The sequence below is a fragment of the Prosopis cineraria genome, unplaced genomic scaffold (assembly GCF_029017545.1).
Source record: "Prosopis cineraria cultivar Desert tree isolate PC_DT_omini unplaced genomic scaffold, ASM2901754v1 PC8, whole genome shotgun sequence".
Lineage (NCBI taxonomy): Eukaryota > Viridiplantae > Streptophyta > Magnoliopsida > Fabales > Fabaceae > Prosopis > Prosopis cineraria.
The window spans coordinates 17746845-17766650 of record NW_026555339.1 but is presented as its reverse complement, the minus strand read 5'-3'; the positions used below and the strand labels follow the sequence as shown (position 1 = coordinate 17766650).

At 32.9% G+C, this 19806-nt stretch overlaps 1 protein-coding gene across 3 annotated transcripts; it reads left to right on the top strand.

Annotated features, from left to right (window-relative positions):
* Nucleotides 1-6552: 6552 nt before the first annotated feature.
* On the top strand, nucleotides 6553-19708 carry LOC129318244 (uncharacterized). 3 transcript variants are annotated; one of them, XM_054962911.1, is made up of 10 exons: nucleotides 6553-6795; nucleotides 8017-8076; nucleotides 9141-9310; nucleotides 9752-9867; nucleotides 10384-10443; nucleotides 10880-11027; nucleotides 15496-15562; nucleotides 16234-16305; nucleotides 18093-18158; nucleotides 19447-19708. In XM_054962911.1, the coding sequence occupies exons 1-10, from the start codon at nucleotides 6607-6609 to the stop codon at nucleotides 19579-19581; spliced, it is 1083 nt and encodes a 360-aa protein (XP_054818886.1). In that variant the 5' UTR covers nucleotides 6553-6606; the 3' UTR covers nucleotides 19582-19708. The 3 variants fall into 3 exon arrangements, with proteins under 3 accessions (XP_054818886.1, XP_054818885.1, XP_054818887.1); XM_054962910.1 differs by having other exon boundaries at nucleotides 8017-8170; nucleotides 9136-9310; XM_054962912.1 differs by having other exon boundaries at nucleotides 6688-6795; nucleotides 7929-8170; nucleotides 9136-9310.
* Nucleotides 19709-19806: the final 98 nt, after the last annotated feature.

Sequence of the window (19806 nt, the reverse complement as noted above, 5' to 3'; positions counted from 1 at the left end):
TTTCTAAAGTTATCTACAACATGTTGAAAGGTGTCCTTTATGATCTTATTTCTTTTCACGGATCTGATTTCTCTTCACAAGAGTGCTTACCTTCCTAATAGATTGGTCTTGGATAATATTCTTCTTGTAGCTGATTTAATGAATCAGGTTCATTCGTCTAAAGCTAGGAGGAAAAACAGGTGGCTTTAAAGATTGACTTTTCCAAGGCCTTTGTAGGATTTCTTGGAGTTTTCTTGAAGCTGTGATGACTAGGATGAATTTCCCAAGAAAATGGATTCAGTTGATCTTACAGTGTATCTCCACAGTGCAATATCGAGTAAGGTTTAATAGCACCTTATCTGCTACATTCAATCCAATTGGAGGGATTCGACAAGGCGATCCTCTTTCCCCATACCTATATATTCTTGCTTCCAATGTTTTACCCTGTTTGACCAAAAAATATGAAATTGAAGGCAAATGGAAAGGGTTTAAGGTATGTCAAGCTGCTGATCCAATTTTACATTTTTTACATGCTGATGATATCATTTTTTTCCCTGAGAAGCAATCATTCCCAGGAGTTAAAGAAGTTTTGGATACATATTGTCAGTGGTCTGGTCAAGAAGTCAATAATCACAAATCATCTTTGGTTTGTAGTCCAAACATTACAAAGGTAGATGGAGAAGATTTATCTAATTTCTTTGGAATTCATATCTCTGTGGAACTTGGAAACTATCTGGAACTTGGATGGATATTAAAAGAAACAAAATCAGTTATATATTCTCAGGTTTTAAACTCTATCCAGAGTAGAATAAATTCATGGAGTGGGAAACTTTTATCAAGCTTCCAGATTAATTCTCATTAAGTCAGTTTTCTCTGCCTCCGATGTTTATATTATGTCATGTCAAGCTACCCAATTCTATTTGCAATGCCATAGACTCAGATTGTATTGACGTTTTTTGGGGTAGTTCTAATGAAAAGAAGAATATGCATCTGAAGCGCAAAAATGTTCTTTTTGCTCCAACTGCTCAAAGTGGGCTTCTTATCCATCCAGCAACACTAATTAATAAATCTTCAATTGCTAAAAAACTTTGGAGAATTACCAATGTTGATCCTCATTCTTTGTTGTTTAGAACTTTGAGGGTAAACATATATCAACGTTAATTCTGCCTCCATATAGTGAAAGAACCATGCAGCTCGTCATGGTTTTGGAAGGTACTTTCTCTTGTGCTGAATTAATTATCTCTAGTTTGAAATGGAAAATTAGGAGTGGCTCTGATATCCCAATTAATCACTCAGTTTGGTTTTACACTCGTGGTGGTCTCTCACCTCAAGATCATGATGTCTCCACTATTAGAGACTTCACTATTCAAAATGTCACTTGCTGGTATGCTAATTCATGGAACAAGCCTCGTATTCGTTCTCTTTACACTAACCAGGTTGGTTCCACCATTGTTAACTACCCATTGTCCTTTTTTGAGCAGAGAGACTCATTATCTTGGTCAGACTCTACTTTTGGGATCTATACAGCAAAGGATGGTTTTCGTCAACTCATTAACCAATCCAGTTTTCACCATCCTCTGTTACACAGAATTTTGAGTTTTTTGGTTTTTTTGTAAGGTGTTCACGAGACGGGACAGGATCGGAACATCCCCATCCTGTGTCCCGTCTTGAAAAAAAGATAGAGATTAAATTTTGGTCTCGTGTTCCATCCCGTCTTAAAAGTCATCCCATCCTATTAAGAGTCGGGAAGGGACCAAAACAAGATCGGGACGTTCCACAGTTCCGATAAATGGGATAATATTAGAAAAAATTTGAATAATAACGTTCATTAAAATTTAAAATTATATAATTTATTAAGTTTAAAATCAAAACAATACAAGTACATAAATCACAATAATTTAAAGTCAATTATTGAATTATATTAATCATAACTACATAGTATAATAGCAAATACAAGCAATCTTTATGCTATAAGAGTAGCAACATCAGGCAAGTCAAGCACAACATCAAATCATTATTCTTCTATTTTAGTGGAGATGTACTAAGCTAATTACTCTTCTGAAAATAAAGCAAGAAATACGTTATAAATAAAAGTTATTAAATAAATAGATATAAGAATAAATTATATTAATATAATTAATATATTATAAAGAAAGATATCGCCATGTTTACTCCATGTCATTAAAATTATCAATATAAAAAAACTTTAGTTTTAAATAAGAATTGTAATTATTGAAATTATAATTAATATAATTAATATAAATATAAATTATATTAATATAATTAATATATTTAAAATAAAAAATAATATATATATATATATATAATATTTGGGATGGGACGGGATGTCCCAATGGTAATCCCGTGTCTTATCCCGTCCTGAACCCCTTTCCTATCCCATCTCATAAAGTCCCACCCTGATTATTTTTAGGCCGGGACAAGACTCATTCCAATATGATCGGGACGATACCAGGCCAATCAGAATAGGTTCAAACTTAACACCCCTAGTTTGTTTTATGGAAATTAAAGTTCCCTTTGAAGTGCATCCTTATTTGGAAGCTTTTTCATCAAACCCTACCTGTGAGAGATGTTTTGCGAAGACATCATTTACCTTACACACCTTAATGCCTTTTTGGTTGGGATGAAGCTGAATCTTTGGATCATATTTTTGTGCAATGCCCCTTTCCTCATTCACTCTAGTTTACATGTCTTTCTTTTAATACTTCAAGTATTGTGGAATGGCAACCTGCCATCTTTAGTCAGTTGCATCAAGAAGGCCTTATTGATGACATTTGTTCCATTATCATTCTGATAAATTTGCTCTGGTGGTCAAGAAAAAGTGCCAACCATTGTGGAAACCTTATTGTTCAACATCAACTGATTCAACAATTCCATGGTCATCGTTTTCTCTTAAAAAATGTGTGTCAATGGAATTTGACTCCTTCAACTCACTTACATCATGAATCATGCATGATTAACACCCCCGTGGAATGCCTTTATGGTTGGTCAATTTGGGTAAAGAAGCTCCAAAAAAAAAAAATGTTATACATTGTCCAATCCTACTTCAGTTGGAGCTTTGCTTTGGTGGATTAAGAACTTTTGCAGCAGCCATCATATAGGCTTCACTTCCTTGCGACTGAATTGTATCAATTAGTTCTACATCACTCATGATTTGCTTTATTGGGCCTCTACGCATCTTGTTTCTAAGGATGCTCTTTCTCTACTATATCCCCTCTCACATTTTAGTATTAAGCTTATTGATGTCGATCTTTTCTTTTCAGTTTTCAGTTTTCTCCTTGGACTCTGCATCTTGCACTACAATTTTTGTTATTGTAATATAATTTTCTATTTGCTTTGCTTCAAAAAAGAAAAGAAAAGAAAAGAAAAGAAAAATTACGACTCAAAAAAAGTCAAATGCTAAAGATTTAAGTCTTCTCTTATATCTCTTCAACTTGATCGTTTTGTTGAACAATATTGTAATAATCCCTGCAAAACAATCTTTGTACTGCTTTTATTATCATCAAAACAAAGTGATTTAATAAAAATACATCCAAGAGTAGTGAATGAAGAATGAAAGAGTGATTTTATTAAAAAAAATGAAAGAAGGATGCACTTTAGTATTAGTAACAATTTAATAAATCTATTATTTATGAAAGAAATGATGTATTTTTTCCTCTATTTTCATAGAATAAAAAATAATAAACTATTAAAGGATGTTCTAGTTTTTTAATTTTTATAATAGATGAAAATAAAACATTTAAAAGTTACTTTTTCTCCCGTTCTCCTTCAGACATTATTTTATTTTTTTAATAAAATATCCTATTAGACAAGGTTAATTATGAAAAGATGATGTTAATTTGAGAATATTTGACTACTTTATTATGGGAAATATTTATTTAAAAATATCTTTTATTTTTTAAATAAAATACTAGTAATATTTCTTGTATATTCTGAAATAAATTGTGTGAAAATAAATAAAATATTTATATTTATATATTCTAATAACTAAAAAAATTATTATATTATAGTAGGAATAAAAAATATAATTAATAGAAGTTACTAAAGAAATTAAAATATATAGTTATTTTGTCTTGTCTGTTAAAAAAATTAATAAAATTTAACTTTCACTCTTTTTTATTCCATTTCTCTTAAACAATGTGGATTCATGCTTTCATGCATCACACAGATCTAAAATCTAGTAAAATGCATATCATGGTACGGTCTATCTATAGTCAGATGAACAGGTTTTTTCTTTTTTTTTTAAATCTTTTTGGTAAATATATTTTTTCAATTCAATATTTGTATATTAAGAGTTCATATGGGACTCATAACAAAAATTAAAAAAAAAAGGTGTGGGATCCATAAAAAATTTATAAAATAAAAAAATTTAGTTTTGATGTCTAAAATATTTTGTTTTGGTAATGAATTTTTTATGTATAGAATTTTAATATACACAAAGTTTATGTGTTATTTATGTTTTCAATATATACATAAAAATTTATAAAATAAATTAATTTATTTTATAAATTAAATGGAATAATAAAAAGTATTCTTTATATTTTTAATATGAATTGGGAAACAAATATTTTATATATAGATTTTTAAGTTACACGAGTATGTATGTTATTTATGCTATCAACATATACATGGAAAAAATTATAAAATAAAACAAGTTATTTTTAAAATTTTAATTTGTGTGAGAATAATACAATCAAGCAACTTGTTGCTTATATTTGTTATATTTACAAGAAAATATCATAAAATAAGTTGTATTTAGGTAAAATAAGTTAATACTTATGGCTAATTATAAAATATTTATTTTTAAATTTTGTTTATAATTATGATTTATAGATATTATTATGACATAAATTATTGTATGTGGTTTATTATAGAACATTTTTCATTTTTTTTTCTTGGGTGAGGAATGAGCCAACATATTTTAAAAGAGATTAAGTTAATTTTATTTTAATTTGAAAGAGGTGAGAAATTTAAAAAATGTTTATATTTTTCGTTATGGATGAAAGTAATACATAATAACCAAAAGTTCTTACTCACATATTAATTTGTAAGAGCAATAATGGATAGATGTAATAATATTTATTTGCAAAAAATTAGCATAGTGGCCATAAAATATACGAGTTTCAAAAATTCTAGACAGGGTTTACAAAAATTTGGAGCATGGCCCTTCACAAATTTAGTTAGAATGTGATATTTTTTCTTTGCCCAACAAAAACTCCCTTCAGCAAATATCTAAACTTTTTAACATGATATATCTAAACTATTTTATTATTTTTATAGTAAAATAGTGTTGGTAAGTTTTCACTAATATGGCTTATATATCAGTGATATACAATAGTATATCACTTATATACTTTCACAGAATAACATAACCAGACAATTAGATACAAATTTATTTATATTGATATACAGCCGTATATAGATAATATAGTCTTGTAGATTAGTAACACAAAAAACACATAATCATTTATTCAAAATAAATCAAACACAGTCCATGAGAAATTCTAAACTCTTAGCTTATCATGAAAGATCAAATACCTGAACTAATAAAATAAAAAAATCATCCATATACTAGATTCCGTTGAGTACTATCAATGTCTCTCATCGCTTGTTTATCTCTCATTGTCATAACAGTGGCTCATTCACACTGCTCTGCTTTCTCATAGTTGTCTCTCTCGCATCAAGTTCCATCTTCTCTCTTACGTTTATCTCCCTTATTCACCTGATTTCTTGCGTTTTGAGTTCCTTCTATTATTTGTAGAAAGCATATATTAAAAAAGGTAGTTTTGTAAATTAAATATTAACTAAATATTAAAAAAGTCATTTTTAAAATTTAAGAAAGGATAGGCTATGTTTTTATTTAATTTTATGATATGACTATATGTGTAAAAGTCCCTAATATTTGATGGAGGATAAATTATATTCTTCAAGATTGGCCAAAAAACTTCATTATACTAGGCATAGCTTAATAGTGAAATTATTTTTAAATTTAATTTTAAAATTTTCCTCATATTGATTAAAAGAAGAGCACAAGTATGAAAGACCATTATGTTCATTATAGGGGAATACATTTAAAATAAAATAATTTATTATTTATATATTTAATAGGATTAATAAGTAAATAGGACCTTGAACTCTTGTTCAAAAATCATCCTAGACCTTAAACTCTTAAAATATATAAAATAAATTTTAAACTTTTAAATTCATAGCAAAATAAACTCTGACCGTTAAATTTTTTAACACTGATACTGTTAAAGATTTTTTTTATTTTGCATATTTTAAGAGTTCATGATTTAGGATATTTTTTAGTAATAGTTCAGGGTATTATTTACTCATTAACCCTATTTAATATGTATATGCAAAATAAAATTTAAAATAAAATAAAATACTGTTTAGATTTAATTTAAATAACAAATTCTAATTTTAAGTAGACTCAAATAAATTATTTTTTATTTTCATTTTATTTTTACCTTTAAATTTTAAATTTTAATTTTAAATAGTAAAATATCCTCCGCATGGGGAATAAATCTATCAAGTTAATCAGGAAATGAGGAGTCAACTGTCCAAGGAAGAGGAACGTGGGATGCGAGTGTGCCAAGCCTAACGTGTATGGCGTCTCTCGAGCCCAACGATGAAGATCGTATCGTAGAGCTAATCGTGCGTGATGCCTCAGCTTCGGCAGGCGATGCTGATGCTGATGCTGTTGCAGTTTCGGAGGACTTTGGCCCTCTGCTCACGCAGCCCGAAAGACCCAGGATCAACATCTTCAGCATCTCTTATCCCCGAAGAAAATACAGAGTAATTTTTAGTTTGTCTTTTTCTGCTTGTCATCAAGTCTTCCAGATTTTAGTTAAGAAAGGTGAATTACTCGGAACTCTCTGAATGTGACTTTAAAACTGGAAAAGAAAAAACAATTTATTAAAATTTCAATTTTTCGCCAAATAATTCTTTGTGGTTAATTAGTCTGTTATTGTATTATGACGCATCAGTTTTTGCGAAGATAATAGTTTAAAATTTTGGTTTGTGCGTAGATAATCTCTATTAACTTAAAAGTCCAGCGCAGATGATCTCTTCTCACGCTCTATTAATAATTAATAAAATAATAGAATAATAGATTGTTTTGGTAGTGGGGATTTATCTGCACGAATTTAAAAATTTAGAGGTGTTCATTTTGAAATTTTTAAGGAGAGGGAAGTTTATCAGCACATCTTTTATTTGTGAGGTATATTTCTGTCTTCAACAGCAGGAAGAATTCTTTATAGGATGATTAACAAATTGAAAAGATTGAGTGAAAGGGGCTTCCAGAATGTGTGTTTGCCACAAATGAGTCACAGGAGTAATTAATGTCTGGCAAGTGCCAAACGGATTACAAAACTAGTATCTTTCTTCCTTGCGTGGGTCTGTCCTTCAAATTGCCTATGATAAGGACAAAAATCAAACTTATCTTATTGATTGCCTTCTTCTTCTTCTTCTTTTTCTTTTCGTTTTTCATTTTTTTCTTTTTCTTGGCCACATAGTTATTTACCTGTTGAAATACAGTTACAAGCTACAAAATATAACAACAAATACAAAACGGGGGAATTTTTCATTTAAGATTTTGGAGTATATTCTCGTTGGACAACCTTTTGCTTTAGATGAATGATAGATATTTGTAATTTGGAAAGAGAGATAAGAGAGGGAAAGAAGAGAGGTCGAGAGGTTAGAAGAGATTAGACAAGGGAAGAACAGAGGAGGATTCAAACTGAATAGTGCACTGAGGATTCTTGTTCATGTCATAGTCAGAATTTACAAGCAGGGAACATCTATTTATAGCTTCCTGTTCACTCCCCTACCTAGCGGCTAGTAACTAACGTTTAACTAACTTTTATAACCCTGAATCCTGTCAAATCCGATATGACAATTAATAACAATGACTTAGCTTTGTCGTACAGTTAGAAGAAAATATTTGTTTTTAATATTGTCGATCAAATTTGAGAGAGAAGAAAGTGAAGCAGATTTCTGGAATCAATATTGTCGCAGGATGAAGTAACAAGATTACTTGAGTCAGAGCCTTCTCCTTTGACTCATTTCATGTTGCGGGTATGGAGCGAATCCAGATACTCTAGTTTACTTTGTATGGTCCTTTCATCTGCTACCTACTTTCTTATGGAAGTTCTTTCCTACTTTTTTTCTGGTAAGTTCTTCAGTTCTGCACTGTATTTTACTCTGCAAGATATTAGTGTCTGCAGAATTAATTAAGCAACAAAAAAGGAGTTTAGATGAATATAGCTATTTTGGTTGCACTATCATAACTGTGCTGATGAAACATGTGTGCAATTCTGTTTAGGAAAAAAAAGGATACACCGAGACCTTTAATGATTATTTCATTTGCTGTTGCCCAGCCCTATAGTATTCAGTCAATTAAATAAACATATATTTGAAATTTCCTGATATTGTTTTTCTGTATTTCTCTATCATACTGCATCTATCCTTAAAAATCTAGGTTGGCTTCTTTTAAATCCTTATAGCAACAGCCTTTTACTATATCCCCCTCCTCCCCCTCCATGTTTTCTATTTGCCAAAAAAGGGATTATCATATACCTTCTTCAGATGGGTTGGTGGAGTGAACAGAAGGAATATCTTATCTTCATTATTGGAAGTGTAGTTATCCTTGAAGAGTCTTCATCAGATAGCTATGCTGATTCGGTAAATTACACTGACATTTACTGAGGGTTGGCAAGGTTACGGATCCTTGCCCTTTTAATAAGAAACTACACTGGTCTTTTCTTCTTTGACATTTCACCTGTAAGGAAGGCAGTAGTAGGGAGTATATGTGTCTACATAAAATTTATACAAGGTCATATCTCTAAATTGTCCTGTATGTAATTTAAATAGGGTTGGTTGGTGCACATTTTAAACCAGGAGGGTAGATGCAAGTAGTTTTAGCAAGCCTCAAGTAAAGTCACTGTAATCTACTCATGCTAGATTTACAGTCCTGTCCAGTAAACTTTTCACGCTTTGTGGTTGTTCAGATATATATATATATATATATATATTTTACATGCTTTTCCAACTTCAAGATTTACCATTATCTTCATATAATCACTTTTCTTGTCTGTTCATTATTTTGATTTTTAAACTAAATTTTTGATTTGGCAGTTCAGGGGATTCCTTTATTTGAGGCTGCATTCACGAGATGTACAGTTATGTTGGTACTGTCGTATATTTGGTTGAGAAGGGGTGAGCAGCCACTTTTTGCAACATCCCATGTTAGGAATATTTTGATTTCAAGGGCCCTTGTAGGCTGTTTTTCTTTGTCCAGTTTTGTATATTGGTGAGTTGCTTACTTGTTTTATGAATTTTTTTCTCTCAATATTTTTTTAAGCATTTCATAGATCACTCTTGATACTATTGCCTAATTTCTTCGTTGAAGATTTTTTCACTGGACTTTTTTTTTTTTTTAAGAAAATTTATCATAGTTTTAGGATTATGGGATCATAGATTTTTTTGAATATTTTGAGTGTTCCACAGATGGCTGATGGCATACCATCAAAAGCTATTGAGTCTATACAAATACAGTAATTGCATTAGCAGCCACCCTATATACTATCCAGTAAAAGCATTTGTGGATGTTGCATTGCATTTGTATGTTTCTTGTAACTCATAAGTATGAAGTAGTAAAGGTCTGAATGCAGGATGTAATTCTGTCTTGATGCTCCTTTAGAATTTAATTAGTTGCAAACTACTTTGATAACAAGAACTCTGTTCATTTCAGTGTTCAGAGGTTGCCTTTCTCTCAGGCTATTGTATTAAATTTAACAACTCCTATTATGGCATCAATTATAGCAAGGATCTTTTTGCATGAGAAGTTGAAAATTGCAGACATTTCAGGTAAAGTGTTTTTATTCAGTTCTTAAGATCCAATGCGATTAAATATGTATATTTCTGTGAAGAACCCAAAGAATTGTAGTCTGGTTGGGCAATTTTTAGGTGGAATAACCGTCTCCTTGGTTGATAATCATTTGACAAGGTCTTGTTTCCATACATGTTTTTGACATTCTATATTCTTGGACTTGTTGTTATTAGATATTTCAGGCCATGCCCATGAATCCTTACCCCAATTAACAACCCTAAAATTGTATGCTTCAAACCTTGAAAGCCTTCACTTTCTCTTTGGTTGGGGTTCGTTTCTTTTCTATCGATCTCTGTATTTGTATGCAAAGAGGAAATGTAACTATTATCTTACTAACAATAAGATATTTTATATAAAACATAGCCATTGTTGTGGAGGAATAAATTGTACTAAAAAATTCTGAATTAGTGTGTCACTGCTGAGAACAGCCAGACACTTGGTTTAGCAATAAGATACATAGTAATGATTGGTTATTATTGTCATCTTTATTTCAGGCCTTGCTTGCAGTTTCTTTGGTGTGCTCTTCATTTTCCATGAAATGCTTGCTACGCAAGGTAGATTTCTGTTCTAAGTCTCGTGAATGCATCATTTTTCATATAATTTATGAATTTGAATATTTGTTCCTTCATGTTGTAGTTGGCTTGCACAATTTAAATCTATGTATGTACTGGGTGAGTTTGAATTCATTTTTTTGTGTTTTAGATTCAGGGATCTTGCTCATTGTTATTTTTTGTAAATGCTTTAATTCATCATATTAGAAGCCTTCCCTGGATAAAAATTTTAGGAGTGAGCTTTGGGCATCTTTAAAGGACTTGCATGTCCTAGACTTTGAGAATGTTGAGGTCTATGAGTTTATCTAGTTCTAATAAAATGTTTTTTGTTTTTTATTTATTTCTAATAATTGAGAGGTCTAGTCTGCATTTTATTGTTTGATGCTTTCAGTAAGAACCGCATGTTCAGCTTAACTACTCTCTATTTTTGGAATTTCAGGACAGCTAGTTAAAGCTGAGGAGCAAAGAGATGCAAATTATAAAGGAAGTCATCTATTTGCAGTATTACTTGGTCTCGTTTCATCAATTACTGGCGGAGCCAGCTACTGCCTTATAAGGGCTGGAGCAAAAGCTTCTGATCAGCCACTGTAAGATCATAAAGTTTTTGGCTGGTATATAATTTGTCATTATTATTTTCTTGGGTGTCTATACTCTGACTCACATGCTTTTTGGGGACTAGAAGAGGATCAAATGCAAAGCCCTTTGGCCCAACCGGAAGTCAAAGTATAAAAAAATAATTTCCAAGCTATTAACTTTATGCCTTACTTTTCTTCATTTGTAGTTTTATTTTATTGCCATTATTATGGTAGGCAATGTCCTAGGGTGGCCTAAAACTTTGTTCCAAATGTTGTTGATTTATAGTTTACAATTCTTTTAGAATCTTTCAGTATATATACTGAACAAGAGCATGGGGAAAATCTCTCTTATACTGCTAATGGTTTAGGCTAGCAACAGTCCTGCTGTCCAAGGCCAAGACACATGACGTGATTACAGGGGGGAAATAAAAGCAAGACATTGAAACTATCTATTCCCTAAAAATCGGCAATATAATGATCTAGACAGAGAAGAGAAATAACAAAGATAAAAATATAAAACATTAAACAGCAAATTTGCAAGAACTATATTTCACTAAGATATACTTAATTGGAAAGGTTAAGATTCATGAGCAAGTTAAGCAACGGCAATGCTAACCTGCTAAAATGATGGATGGGAGACAAAAGGTTTATTTATAAGATAATTGCAATGATCTTGAGATGGTGAAAAAACTGGCTAACTTATTATTTAGGCTTTGAGGTTGTAGCCTGGATAGAATACAACAACAACAACAACAAGTCTTTATCCTACTAGGTGGGGTCGGCTATATGGATTGCAAGACGCCATTGTGCTCTATCATTTATCAAGCTTTTAGGAATATTATTAATTACGAGATCGCGTTCAACAACTTCCAAGAGTGTTCTCTTAGGCCTTCCTCTACCTCTCTTAATCGGACTCAAAGTTATATGTTCCACTCTTCTCACTGGTGCCTCCCTTGGTCTTCTTTGTACATGCCCAAACTATCTCAACCGATTTTTTACCATTTTTTCCTCAATAGGTGCCACCCTAACTTTTTCGCGTGCGTGCTCATTTCGAATTTTATCTTTATGTGTATGTCCGCACATCCATCGTAACATTCTCATTTCTGCTACTCCAACTTTATGCTCTTGCTGTCCCGTTAGAGCCCAGCATTCACTACTATATAACATTGCCGGTCTGATAGCAGTGCGATAAAACTTTCCTTTAAGTTTATTAAGCACCTTACGGTCGCAAATAACTCCTTTAGCTTTTCTCCAATTAAACCACCCAGCTTGAATTCTATGTGAAATATCTCCACTGATTTCGCCATCATTTTGAATAATGGCTCCCAAATATCTAAACTTTTCCACTTGAGGTATAATTTGATCTCCCAATTTCACTTCCAAATTATTGTCCAATAGTCCTTTGCCAAATTTACAATATAAATATTCCGTCTTACTTTTATTCAGACGAAAACCTTTCGACTCCAATGTCCTCCTCCATAACTTAAGTTTGCAATTAACCTCTTCTCTTGTCTCTGCCATAAGAACTATATCATCCGCAAAGAGCATACATTTCGAAATTTCCCCTTGAATATGTTCTGTCAAAACATTTAAGATCAAGTTGAACAAATAAGGACTCAGAGATGATCCCTGATGTAGTCCAATCTTTATAAGAAAATCTTTTGTTTGACCACTAGGCGTTCTTATACTAGTTTTTCCCCCCTCATACATATCTTGTATGGCTTTAATATAAGCAATCCGTACTCCCTTTTTTTCCAACGCTTTCCAAAGCACTTCTCTTGGCATACGGTCATAAGCTTTTTCTAAATCAATAAAAACCATGTGTAGATCTTTATCTTTACAACGATACTTTTCCATTAATCCCCTTAGTAGATAAATCGCCTCTGTAGTTGATCTACCTGGCATAAAACCAAATTGATTCTCAGAAATACTTGTCTCCAATCTCAACCTATGCTCAATTACTTTCTCCCACAATTTTATTGTGTGGCTCATGAGTTTAATCCCTCTATAGTTAGTACAATTCTGAATATCTCCTTTATTTTTATAAATAGGAATTAATGTACTTCTCCTCCACTCATCAGGCATTTTCTTGGATCGTAAAATCACATTAAATAACTTAGTTAACCATCTCACCCCTTCTTCACCTAAACATTTCCACGTTTCGATAGATATACAATTAGGTCCGTTGGCTCTACCATTTGCCATTTTCTTAAGAGCTTCCTTTACCTCCTTATCACATATTATTCGATAGAATGACAAATTTTGTTCTCCTTCACCAGTTACTAAATCCTCCAAGTTACTAGATGAATCCTCTCCATCATTGAAAAGTTTAGAAAAGTAAGTCTCCCATCTATTTTTAATTTCATCGTCTATAACTAAAATTCTTCCCTCTTCATCCTTAATACACCTTACCTGTTCTAGATCTCTTGATTTTCTTTCCCTACTCTTGGCAATTTTATAAATATTTCGCTCTCCTTCCTCTGTCTCAAGGCTCTTATAAAATTCTTCAAAAGCTTTAGAACGAGCTTCACCCACAACTCTCTTAGTTTCCTTCTTAGCCATACGGTACCTCTCCCAATTTTTTTCATTGTTACACAAATGTATGGCTTTAAAACAGTTCTTCTTATACTTGATTTTGTCCTGTACACTATTATTCCACTACCAAGACTCCTTATCTCTCGGACCAGAACCTTTTGATTCTCCCAAAACTACTTTTGTAACCTCCCGTATCTTTTTAGCCATATCCTCCCATATGATGTTAGCACTTCCCTGAGATTCCCAAATTCCTTTATCCAAAAGATTTCGCTTGAAAATATCTTGCTTCTCACCTTTTAATTGCCACCACCTAATCCTTGGTGCTACTACTTGTCGACGTTTTTAGATTTTACTCACAATACACACATCAAGGACTAGGACCCTATGTTGTGTCGTTACAGCATCTCCGGGGATCACCTGATAATTTTTACAAAGTCTTCTATCTGTGTTCCTAACCAAAAGAAAATCAATCTGTGACCTTGAGGCTCCACTTTTGTAAGTGATGAGATGCTCATCTCTCTTCTTGAAACAAGTGTTGGCAATCTTAAAATCATATGCCAATGAGAAATCAAGAAGAGTTTGTCCTTCATTGTTTAGCTCTCCAAAACCAAAACCACCATGCACCCTCGCATACTGACCAGCTTCCCTCTTGACATGCCCATTAAAGTCTCCTCCAATAAAAGTCTTTTCACTCTGTGGTATGTGTCGAATCAACCCCTCCAGATCCTCCCAAAATAATTCCTTAAGATTGGCTTCTGTCCCGACTTGCGGCGTATAAGCGCTAACAATATTAACAGTCTCACGTCCAATTATCATTTTTAAGAAAATAATTCTGTCTCCAATTCTGCTAACTTCTACAATGCTCTTCTTCCACTCCTTATCTATAATGATGCCTACTCCATTGCGTGCACTTACTTTTCCTGTATACCAAAGTTTGAAACCTTGAATATCCTTAGCTTCTTCTCCACGCCATTTTGTTTCTTGCAGGCAAAGGATATTGATTTTCCTTTGAATCATAACCCCTACAACCTCTACAGATTTACAATTTAATGTCCTAACATTCCAAGTACCAAATTTAATTTTGCTCTTATGGACTAACTTCTTTAGCCGCGTGCGTCCAGAATGACGCGGTAGTCCTTGCTCATTTAACACTACATCCAGGCGCCGATGCAGCGGCTCTAACTCACTTATCACTGTACTCGAGCCATGCAGCGCGTTACTTACGGGCAACGACCTAGCATTAACATTATAATGTCTATTGTCCATGTTCATGATAGATTTAACAAAGTTTTACATTGGCTGTTGATGGCCTAACACAACCCTCCTCCTTTACCCGGGCTTGGGACCGGCTATAAACATAGGCGGAGTTAGCCTGGATAGAATCTTTGCAAAAAATTGAGAAATAAGGTCATAATAAGTTGTTGAGAGTTCATGACCATTGCTCTGTTACAATAAAAAAGGGAATGAAACTTGACAAACGGGATTTTTTTTTTTTTTTCAAATGAAAAACACGGACCTGTTTTTTTCTTAGCAACAATTGGAGTGTTTTGTTTAACGTTGAAAAATAAATCATAGTTAGCTAGCTATATATTAACAACATATCAAGATTCACGTATCTGATAACTTTGGAGTCACACCATATACATCATGGAATGTCCAGTTTGGTGGATTTTGACATGCATGTTGCTGATTATGTTCCAAGATACTCTGACAAATTAAAATTTGTCACGCTGCATAGTGCAATTGCTGTGGTATGGTAGGTAGAAGCGCGCTTGATTATAAAATTGTTACATGCTTTATCTAACCCATGAGACACTAATAGTCAGTGAAATTAGAGGGGACGTGGCATATTAGGAAAAATATGCATGTGAGTTTCTCTTTCTAATGGAATAGTTTAGAGAGCTTTTATAACGCCTGTAACCTCTGAAATTCTGCCTTCTTCCAGGGTAACCGTCCTTACATTTAGCATGCTGGCTAGCCCGGTGATGGCCATATGTACATTTTTCTTTGAGGTAAAGTCATGGTGCATTTAAGCTGCTATTTCTGGGTAAATGCTTAGTTATACGACCACCAAGCCATTGGTAACCTACTCCAGGTGGACGCTGGTCAGAAATGTCTGGTAACAGGGTAAAAGAGCAGCAAATTCCATGAAATTTCTGATGTTTTTTCCTCCCTTACTATGCCAGCATTTTAAAATCATCATTTAGTATTATTAGCTTTTTTACCATCTATCCTATAACCTTTTGCTTTAGGATATGATTTTTCATGATGTTTTACATCAAATATATTTTCCTCGTTAAATACCTTAAATGGGTGAATAAAAGTTATTTTAGGAATCATGGAGGACAGATAGATGGTTGTATGAGTTCCTAGAAGATGATTGATGCCCAGATAAAAAAAATTAATTTATATGTCAAAGTTCTAAGGCACCATAGTTTTGTTGAGTACCATCATCTATTTTATATCACATTTGAAAGGAAAAGATGGATATAGGTGAGAAATGAACATCTAAGAATTTACATATGGCTACCTACCTTTAGGACACATCAGATGGGGTTTGGTCAAGCCAGTTATTGTTAGCATTTTTATCTTCACAAAATTCCTTGTCAATATTAGTCTCTGTTATCTCTCTTGTGAACTTGTTAATATTTCAACAAATTAAAACCTTGTCTTGTTGATGCAGGATTTTGTGCTCCCAGGATTTCAATCAATTATACTCATGCTTGTACTTAGTGTTCTTGCCTTCTTTGCCGAGGTGCTATTCTAGACTATATTATGATCCTGTTCTTTTATTTTTCAAACAAAATTGTGATATAAACAGTCAGTGAGTTGGATAACAGGCTCATCATGCTTATTAGTTAAGGACTGCATAGAATTTTTGGTTTTTTTGGTGATCATCAGTTAAGGGGAAGTGAGATATTAGAAGCAAAAAGAATATCCTGCACTGTGTTACTCTAATATATTGCACTTTTTGATCATCGTGGAATACAGCTTCAACAGTATTGTTCTTGGTTCACACTGTATTATGACATTTTTTAGAGAACTACCTGTGAAATTAGATTCATGAAGTCAATGAAATAAGTAACCGGCTATTTCTTCGTTTAAAGTGACTTTAACATTTCTTCACTTTTCATTTATAAACATGACATGCCATTTATACACGACATCTGATGTGTTTCATAGACAAGCATGATTAGGGTACATGTTCAAAAAATATTCATGTATGAACGGTATAAATTAATCCTCCTGCATCCTACTGCTATAATAACAACCTAAATTTAAAGCACCCTAAGTTATAGCTAGCCAATAAAAAGGAGGAAATGAAAGATACTTGTTGAACAGCCACCAGAATAGGATGCTAGCATTTTGACCATTCCACTTGTATTGTTGAAAGGTTTGTGATGGAACTTTTTCTGTAATCTGTATATGAAAACATAGTTTGTGTTAATTGTGATGAGTATAACGGAAAAGACAACCTGAACCAGGAATGAAATAGAATACGTCAGCATGCATGACATTTTTTGCGCTCCCTGCTCACCTCTCTACAGTTTGAGTTCTGCATTTCTTGACATGATACAAAGTTAAAGGAAGCTGAATACAGATTGTCAAAATAGACATCAGTGCATGGATTCACATTTTGCATTCTTCATGCCTTAAAAAATGATGGCAATCAAAATACAGAGAATAGAGATGGGAGAAGGAACTGTTTGTGTACCTAAAGAATCAGGATGTGTCCTTGACGTCTTATGAATTTGATCAATTTAGGATGGGTAGAACCTCTATGCATTGCATAGAACCTAAAGAGTTAGTTGTGTCCTTGACGCCCTATGAATAATATGACTTGTTATAGATTTTATATTTTATATTGATTGTTCTTAAATAGAAGCTTATTTATTAATGGAGATGAGAGATGTCACTTCAGCTTCTTTATGGAGCTCAATTAGTGCTTACGCCATGTTATGAATCCCATGTTAGGGGTCTTGCATGAAAAGTGGGACCTATCAGTTTAGGAGTTTTTCCTATGCAATGGACTAGTCTTTTGACATGGTTTTCCTTTCAAACTTGTACTTATAACAATGGTTCTTTCATTGGGAGGCCAATACTACGGAGAGGGCTATTTATGGAGGGTTCAAACTGTTAGATGGTTCTGACTGATGTTGAAATTGAATGAGGTGCCACTAAGTGTCGTGGAGTGCGTCTACCAATGATGTTGATTTTTAAATGAAGGTGTATTATTATTTGTTATAAGTCTTGTATCAAGGAGTCTCACATGAAAAATGGGAATTGTAAGTCTAGATTCCCCGACCTAATGGACTAACAACTGATGGTGATTAATTGTTTATTATGTTGTGAGATTGAAGAAGTTTCTTGTATTAATTTGTTTTCCTAATTTTTGCCTATTAAAAACAAAAAGAAAAAGGGACAATTCTCTTTCCTTTGCCCATATTCTCTTTCTTTTCCTCCAATTCCATATTTTCTCCATGTTCAAACACTATCAGCTCTTCACTGTTGAATAATCATTTGTTCATAAATCTCTTGCAGGTATTGTTAGCACGTGGACTGCAACTTGAGAGGATTGGGAAAATTGTCAATCTCCTATACTTGGAGGTATGCTAATTATACTGCCAGTTATCTTATTTCTATTTCCTTCGCTATAATTTGGAAGTGTTTCCATTCGCTTGAACTTTGAAAATAGAACTACTTCAACAGAAAACTTTCCATTTGTTCTTTCTCTTCATTTCATCACCCAACTTAATACAGAAAAGTGAGGAAGTAACTTACCAAACCCTATATAGTTGCTTACAGTTAATGATGGAAACAAGAACACCCGTAATCCTATTAAACACTTCCTATCAATCTTATGGACCAATGTTTTACAGTTTTGACCCTCTGCTATGGTACTGTGATGTTGTAAGACAGAGTGTGGTACGAAGAAATGGGAGTGTATAAGAGTCGTTTCATTTATTTATACACATCCAAATTTTTTCTCTCTGCTACGTCTTTTTTCAGCACTACATGCAATAATTTATTTATTATAGAGGATCTGGACTAATGTTATGCTGGGGGAAAAAGTTCTATCAATCATGTGAAAATTGTTTAGAAACTAGAGTTTGTAAGTAGGCAACATGGCATTTCATATTAGAAATCTTACAGATCATTTGTTCAGTGGCTCTGTGGCATTATGCTCACTCTGTGTGGTGTAGATCACAGGTTTGGCCCCTCTAGCAAGCTACTTGCTTGCTATAATAATAATAATAAAAATAATAATAATTAAAAAAAAAACAGTTGCCGGCCTTAAATGAAAGGAATTGTGGCTGCTTAAACATGACGTCTCAAGTTTGTGTGAATGTAGAAAATATCTTCGAGAAAACTATTTTCAATTGAGCCTAACAATACTCAAATTTACCCCAATCATTTAAAAAACAAAGAAAGAAAGAAAGAAATCATACGGGACCAATCATTTGTCTTGAATTCCCATTACTTTATATTTATTAGCTCTTCATTTTATATGTCCTTTTTTTCAAATACAATGCAGGAAAAAACGTGTAGGGGTAATAATTAGTTCGTATTAGAGCATATAAAGCTTCTACAATCTAATGGTAGTTTCTGAAAGATCATAGTGACAAGATTGTCATGAGGCACATGGCAAACAAGCCAATCCTTACATCTATTTGCTTCATGAAAAAAAAAAAAATTGATTAAAAGTAACAATCCAATCTTTCATGATGGAGTTCCTGATTTTATTAATAATATTCGAGAGATTTTATATGCCCCTTAATAGCTATGTATATCTGTCACTAAGCAAGAACTGCTTTGCTCGCCTTGTTGTTTTCCTTAGTTTGAGACTTGAAAACCTGTTCTGGTGACTGATACAGGCAATCCCTTTTAATTTCAGGTGGAATTATCACAATTGTGGAGGCTTGCTTTTTCAAGAGCGGCTCCATCTTTCAGTCAGGTTATTGGATTGTTACTTGTTATTGTTTCTGCATGTTGTACTTTGTATTTGGGACCTGATAAAGAGTTGGAATGATAGATTTAAATCAGCTATTTGTGTTAGGATTTAGTTGCTGTCATTTGTTGTATTGGACTTGGATCCTCTAAATTTGAGGATGGTAAACCTGAGTACATTTTACTATATTCGGAAAGATAAAAGAGAACCAAAAGAGCTTATATTTCGCCACCAAAAAAAAAAAGAAAAAAGAAAAAAGAAAGAATAAAGAATAGGGAAAATTACTCAGTTTCATGGTATCAAACT

Bases quoted from the DNA above. Each gene is read 5' to 3' on its own strand.
- LOC129318244 (XM_054962910.1), top strand. From the start codon at position 6,607: ATGGCGTCTCTCGAGCCCAACGATGAAGATCGTATCGTAGAGCTAATC. The intron at 9,311-9,751 runs GTGAGTTGCTTA...TGTTCATTTCAG, and splicing joins TTGTCCAGTTTTGTATATTG to TGTTCAGAGGTTGCCTTTCT. The intron at 11,028-15,495 runs GTAAGATCATAA...GCCTTCTTCCAG, and splicing joins AAAGCTTCTGATCAGCCACT to GGTAACCGTCCTTACATTTA.